The 7,522-nt window shown below is 44.1% G+C and overlaps 1 protein-coding gene across 1 annotated transcript; it reads left to right on the top strand.

Annotated features, from left to right (window-relative positions):
• Positions 1 to 536: 536 nt before the first annotated feature.
• On the top strand, positions 537 to 6,938 carry LOC109485755 (probable G-protein coupled receptor 83). The gene is made up of 6 exons (XM_019789433.1): positions 537 to 800; positions 3,898 to 4,075; positions 4,667 to 4,879; positions 5,266 to 5,381; positions 6,001 to 6,139; positions 6,760 to 6,938. The coding sequence occupies exons 1-6, from the start codon at positions 537 to 539 to the stop codon at positions 6,936 to 6,938; spliced, it is 1,089 nt and encodes a 362-aa protein (XP_019644992.1).
• Positions 6,939 to 7,522: the final 584 nt, after the last annotated feature.

Raw genomic sequence — 7,522 nt, forward strand, 5'->3', positions numbered from 1 at the left:
TCGGGCACCATTATATAAAAAAGAAGAGCATCTCATGACGTAGTGTGACGTGGAACATTATGATGCGGCAACAGCGCCGTTAGATAAGATAGAATTGCAGACAGTAAAGGCTTCAGAAAAACAGGAGCAACTCTTTGATGAGTACAGTTGTCTGACGACTTTCTGTTACCATTGAATAAGAAGAAGAGTATTTCAGGTGACGTGAAACACCAAGATGCGGCAACTGCGCCTTCAGATAGATAAAGACTGCAGATAGTACATGTAAAAGGCTTCAGAAGAAACCAGAGGAGTCACTCTCTGATGAATACAGTTGTCTGGCGTGAGTCTGTATCTGTATATGTATAGCCGGTATAACCGCCCTTCGGCCTAACACACCAGCTTCGCAGGCACGCGGCGCGGCGGCAGCTGGCTACATTCCACCGAACAACTTGTTTCGTCGATTAAGGTTAGACAACCAGGTAATAGGATACGCCAAAAAACAGTTACTCAAACAACGACTTGTTTGTGTCGTCGCCAAATTTAAAAAAAAACGGACCATGAATATGACAGAGGTTTTTACGGAAGCGACCAACGTTACAGCATGGTTCTTCTGGACGACTGACACACCTGTACCTGTACCGACGTCGACGTCAGGTGTCCTGGCGGCGTGCACGCTGACGGCGCCGACGCGCTGCGGCATCTACGGCGCCGCGCCGTCCCTCCAGCCGCTGCTGATCGTCATCTGGCTCGGCTTCCTGCTCTGGTCGCTCTTCGGGAACGGCTGTCTGCTGGCCGCCATGGGCACCACGATGGACATGGAGGTATCTGTATATGTCTGTCTGTCTGTCTGTCTGTATCTGTGTATCAGTATAGCCTGAGGTATCTGTATCTGTACCTGTACCCGTATCTGTATCTGCAACCGTATCCGTATCTGTATCCGTATCTGTACCGTATCTGAGTGTGTACCTTCATCTGTACCTGTACCTGCTATATTGGGTTCAGGATTTCATTTGTATTTAATTTTGAAGGTTGTAGAAAAGGGTTGATCTTTGTTTAGTTTAATTTTTGCACTCCATGTGGCTCTTTTTGGCCCATACGAAAATCTCCTAGCCACAGTCAAGAAACGAAAATTGAAGTGGTATGGCCATATGATCTAGTCATCAGGACTAACATAAACGACGCTAACAATCCAAGGAAGAAGAAAGAGCGATAGGCAGCGGAAAAGATGGGAGATTATATCAAAGAATGAACCGGCACGACACACTAAATGAAACGTTAAGAGAACAGAGAACCAAACAGGGCGGCAAAAACTAGTTTTCAGATCTTCTCTGGTGCACCTGCGGTCAATAAACTTTCAGATAATTAGACTAAGGAATAGTTAAGATGAGAAGAAAGAACGGTAGGCAACCGGTAAGATAGAAGGCCTTGATCTAAGATAATATCATACCGGTACGACACTAAACGAAACGTTAGAAAGAAAATAAAACCGAGAAGGTGGACAAAACAAGTTTTCAGATCTTCTCCGGTGCACCTGCGGTCAATAAACTTTCAGATAATTAGACTAAGGAATAGTTAAGATGAGAAGAGTAGTTCTTTACCCAAGAGGCTCATCCGTCAATACTGCTGGCTTTGAACCTGACAGGGTAGAAATACTTTAAGCTGCCAACACGGAAGACTGCGTCTAGGTAGAATATGTGTACGTAACTGCTTCTTAAAGTTCTTGTGCCATAATGTACTAGCAACTGATTTAATGTCCGGTCTAACTGACTACGGTCATTGTTGTTGCGTATCGCACACAGTTTAAAGACGTGGTTTTGTTTTCATTTTCTGACACATAAAAACATTACAAAATGAAGATGATTTGATGCTAAATTCTGAAGACATCTACAGTGAATGTGTGATATCGTGAGAGTTGGTCCGATTCTAATACCGATCTTGCACATCGATGTTATGACGTGTAACAAAAACAAGGTAGCACAAGAGTGTAATGGAATGCATATGGACCCAATCCCTTTGCCTATTTTCCCTCTGTTGATAACATTTTGTTATGAAAAAAATGTGTGACAGGTACATTTATCAGGGTATAGCCTAGCTTCCTTGTGTTGAACCAATTAACCTACAAATCGGCACAGACAACAAATCATGTTAAATGCTCATATTTCCAATCAAAAAGTTTGCAGGGGTCAGTTGATTCTGCTGTCGCAAATGAGTACATGAGTAAATAATTATGCGTTTGTTGGCTAGCCTTCTGGTTGCGGCTATTTTGGGCCAGGCATACATATGGAAAAGAGGACTCAAGCCTCAGACAAATTACTTCAGACGCTGCATGGGAAGGCACGATAACCAATATGCATTGAATTGTCGTCAATCACGACCTATTTTCTTCAGTTTATTCAAAATCAACTTGGAGTACAAAACACATGTACATGAAATAATAAGTTGATATTTACAATTCTGTAGTGCACATTAATCACAAACAGGCTACAAAGGCTTTTTATTGGCGTCATAATAATCATCATATGACATCCGGAGTTGGTGGGAAAGTAGATTTCAGCAGCAAGTGGCCGTGTTTAATAGAAACACGCAGTAATACAACATGGAGCATGTGGCGTCATTTGAAAAGCATGTATAGTACTTTGGCCTATTTTCACCACCGTATTTTTAGACATATTCACGAGACTGGTACTTGTACTGGAGGGAGTGACCATTGGAGCGGGTTGGAACTAAAAGGAATCTAATTATTCTGCCATCCCGGCCCGTCCTCTTACTGACAGAATTCTGCTGCTGGCGCTTTGAAAAAAGGCTGTCACTCTTACATGTCAAATTGGTGGATTTACTTTGCTAGATGATGTTGGTTATGAAAAGTAGGAAGCGAATTTTGGGTCATGGCTGATTCGAATTATACTTTCGAAGAGGTAGATGGATGTTTTAATGTAGTGCATTGGGAACTGCGACACAAAAGTTTGTCTGTACGTTTCGCAAGCTTTCAGCACCAAGGACAGGCCTGTTTTAGTACAGACCCCTGCTGCTATATGTAGATAATTTTACAAAAGGATTCAGTCCAGAGGGGAAGCATGCACAGCCATTTTTATTTTTATTTATTTTTTATTTTTATTTATAGAAATTGCAACAGTGCAATACACACGGAACAGAGGCAGCTGTTGCTGGTGTTGTGTCCCGCACATAGAAACGAATACAGGACATACTCACTTTCACTTGAGTCTAGTAGGGAAAGTCGTGTAAAGTGCCTTTCCCAAGGGCACAAGATCGGTGGCATGTCGGGACTCGAACCCGGGACCTCTTGATTCCTTGATTGGGCGGACTGAAGCTAAAAGGAATCAATGGAATCATTCTGCCAGTTGCAAATGTACTCAACTGCCCTTTCATCATAATTGGCCTCTTGTTGTTGTGTTATTATGTATCGATTCTGCTACTTAGTCTTCAAGTTAATTTTCTGTAAGTGTGGTGTTTGTAAATCGATCAGCAACGATAAATGGACGACAGTGTATGGCCTTTTTTGATGGGACAACCAAACAAAAGTAGAGACCATGGTTGATTAAGATTAGGAGTACACCAAACTACATATAAACCAACCATTCTTTTTAGTTTACATGGACGAACCATCAGCGTACCATCTCTTGTCACGTGGTGTTTCTGAAGTGGGACATCAACACTGGGTCAAAGGTATCTGGTAGACAGATTCTTGTTAGTGGACCATGACTCTGACTTCTACGTTTGATTTTGTTTTTAATTTCAGGAACGTGGGAACTACTTCCTGGCCGGAATGACCGTGGCGGACATCCTACTGGCTGTAGTCCACGCTCCTACGTCTATCTCCTCCCTGGTATCCTAGTAAATAGATTCTTGTATTGCAACTGGACAATGATTAGCTTTTACGTTTGATTTTTTTAATTGTAGGAACGTGGAAACTACTTCCTCGCCGGAATGGCTGTGGCGGACATCCTACTGGCTGTAGTCCACGCTCCAGCCTCCATCTCCTCTCTAGTTTCGGGGGAACCGATGACAGAAGGATGGTGCAAGCTCCAGGCCTTCCTCTCACCCGGAGCATTCAACCTCTCCATGAGCTTCATGACGGGTTAGTTCAGGAGGAGAAACCTGAAAAAACTCGTGTCGTAGCACACCCCTTACATACTTTTTTTTTTATTCCAACATGTAATCACCAGACGTAGTACGGCACACTGAAGTTTTTTTCAACTTATATTAATGCCGCCACCAACACGGGACAAATACATGACAGGACAATACTCATTTACACCTGAGCGAAGTGAGGAAAGCCGGTGACATGTTAGGACTAGAACCCGGGACCTCTTGGTTCCGAGTCAAGCACGCTGCCGCTACGCCACACGACCCCACGATACCTTACATACTTTGGCCAGTAACATAGAATGACACCCTAATGTTCCCTGTATAAGTACTATGTTCCAGGTAGGACACCTTGTTTCTAGGGCTCTTTATGCAAATTTCTGCAAATTAAGCAAACGAGCCATGAATTGAAAAGTTTTTCATTTTCTGACTATAGAAAATGGCTGGCGTGTTTCCATGACAACCGTTGCTAAGGAAAATATACTTTCATAGCAACTGACAGGCTTAGAGGCTTAAACAGCCTAAAGAGGCTTATACAGTAAAAATGAATTAAATCAATTTATTTATGTAACACTTGATGCAGGCCTGTGGTACTGCCGCTATCGCTACATTGTCCACCCTCTGACGTACCAGGCCACCGTGACGTCACGCCGCATAGCCGTCGCCATGGCAACGAGCGTCGTCGTCAGCTTCCTGCCTCCCGCCATCTACGTGCTGCGTCACAGCAGCGGCGGCGGAGCCACGTCGCTCAGCCTCGCCCGGCCCACCGGCCTCACCATCCCGTGTAACGTCGGTGGTCTGTATCTGCACATGTATCTGTATATCTATATCTATATCTATATCTGTGTCATTCTGCATCTGTATATCTGTACCAGTATAGTCTGGACATTTTTCTTCACCCACTGTAGGTTTCTTTTAATTTCCGTGACACTAGCACCCCTTTCATAGTTGTTCGTGCAAAATCTTGCAACTTCTATACCCTTTCGAGTTTACCTTTGTCTTTCTTTGTATATGGATCCCATACTGTCGCGGCATAGTCTCGGGTTGGTCGTACAAATGACGTGTATGATGCAAGTGATTTTAATCTAGTTGGAGATGACCACAAATTACTCCCAATGTCTGTTTAGCCTTGGTGTCTGAGCTGGTATTAGGTTGGTACTAAGTAGTTCCTGCATCCCCCAGGTCTGGAGCGGCTGGTGAACCTGGTGATCGACATTCTGCAGTTCGGGGTCTGCACCTTCTGTATCGTGCGCGTCCTGTTCGAGGCACGGAAACATCGCGTGCAGATCGCCAACCAGGTACAGTTTTCAATTTCATATGTTTATATAAATTTATTTGCAAATTCATGCCCGAGGGCTAATTGCAACATGACGCAATGTATACTGGTAGAGCAGCTGGTAGAGAGGGCCTAGGACCGCACTAGTCCGGAGGGACCTAGTCTGTGGCATATGCCCAAGGAGGGACAGTAGGTCCAAGTAAGTACAATGTATACAACATACAGACAGTGCCATGGTGATAAGTGGAAAGGTGACAATATGTTTTCCATAGGACAGCAGAGATGGGACCTTTTCAACAAAATTGCAGATGTTCTTAGCCATCTGCTATTAGCTTGAGGCTAGCTGACAATTTCAAACTACATCTTTTATTTAGGGGATCTCTGTTGGTACATTATGATGACAATTTTAAAATCTTACTACTAATACACACACGCACACACACACACACACACACACACACACACACACACACACACAAAGAAAGAGAGAGAGGAGAGAGAGAGACAAACACACTAATACAATTTTTATATGTGTATGTGTATGTGTATGTGTATGTGTTTGTGTATGTGGCGTTATAGAATAAGTTGTACTTGAGTGTAACACCACATTGTCTTTGCCCAATGTTGATAAACAAAAACAGGTTCCGGCCATCGCCTGGGCGGAGCAAGCCAACGCCTGGAAGGCCCAGATGAAGATCGTCTACACGCATCTCATCACGGTCGGCGTCAACTGCCTGACGTGGCTGCCTATCCTCGCTATCGGCAGCATGCTGGCCGCAGGTAAGTCCCAATTTTATTATGTGTTGGAAGATAAAGTTTAACCATTCATCATAATGAAGTAAAGTTTTAACGGAATTTGTGGGAAACTTCTGAAATTCTGGACTCAGAACCGGATTTTCTTTGCGAGAGGAATAAAGGAGGCGGTGTACATTCGGGGAAACCGTCCAAACACTGAACAGAGACGGGGGTGACACAGGTTATCTGACACGTATGCCCCTCTGCTACAATCACGTGTGTCCAACGTCACGTCCCGGAAGCTGCAGAAGACGGGTCCATTCCGTGAAGAAAATTTGTTTAAGTCCCAATTTTATTATGTGTTGGAAGATGAAATTTAGCCATGTGTCATAATGAAGTACACCAATACAGATGAACTTTCACGGGGGCCATTTTCGTAATCAGGCCTTCTTAGTGTTCGTAGTCCGTAAGCAGCCTCCCAAAAATCAACGTAATTCGTAATAGTACATTAGTCACAAAGCGTAAAGTCGTAATCAGCTCTGAGACTTTAACGTAATTCGTAATTGGCGGCGAAACTTCTGCGTAATTCGTAGTCACTACCCCCCCCCCCATAAAGGCAGTGCTAACAGTCATTCATTGATTGATTGATTCCTTCCTTCCTGCAGGCACGCTGATCCTGAACGACTCTGTGTCCATCTGGCTGGAGGTGTTCTGGATGGTGAACCAGACCTCCACCTTCTCCGACTCCGTGGTCTTCGCCTTCCGGTACGAGATCTACCGGAAAGCGCTCAGGCAGCTGGTCAGGAAAATCCGGCAGATCATCGAGGAGTACCAGTACGACTAAATTCCTCCCTAAAATGCTCCCAACAAGATTCACCAAGACACAAATGTCCCTGAAGTAATAACAGAATTTGCAAGACACTAAACTGGACTACTTCATGAGAGTTCTACCGGAAAGCGCTCAGGCAGCTGGTCAGGAAGATCCGGCAGATCATTGAGGAGTATCAGTACGACTAAAGTAAGCCAGTAGAATATACTGTACAAGATTCACCAAGACACAAACCTCCGTAAAGTTGTAAGAGTCTTGTGGAGTCAAAGAGCCAGACACTGATTCACCAAGATACAAACCTCCGTAAAGTTGTAAGAGTGTTGTAGAGTCAAAGAGCCAAACACTGATCTACCGGAAAGCGCTGAGGCAGCTGGTCAGGAAGATCCGGCAGATCATCGAAGAATATCAGTACGACTAGTAACATAGTCTAAACTATAAACACACCACAAGATTCACCAAGACACAAACTTCCGTGAAGTTCTAACAGAATTTGTGCTAGACACTGGACAAGACTACTTCTTGAAAGATCTACCGGAAGGCCCTGGACTGGGCGATTCGGCAGCTCATCATTGACGAGTATCAGTATTTGTGGAGTCAAA

The sequence above is a fragment of the Branchiostoma belcheri genome, unplaced genomic scaffold (assembly GCF_001625305.1).
Source record: "Branchiostoma belcheri isolate BF01 breed outbred unplaced genomic scaffold, Haploidv18h27 scaffold78, whole genome shotgun sequence".
Lineage (NCBI taxonomy): Eukaryota > Metazoa > Chordata > Leptocardii > Amphioxiformes > Branchiostomatidae > Branchiostoma > Branchiostoma belcheri.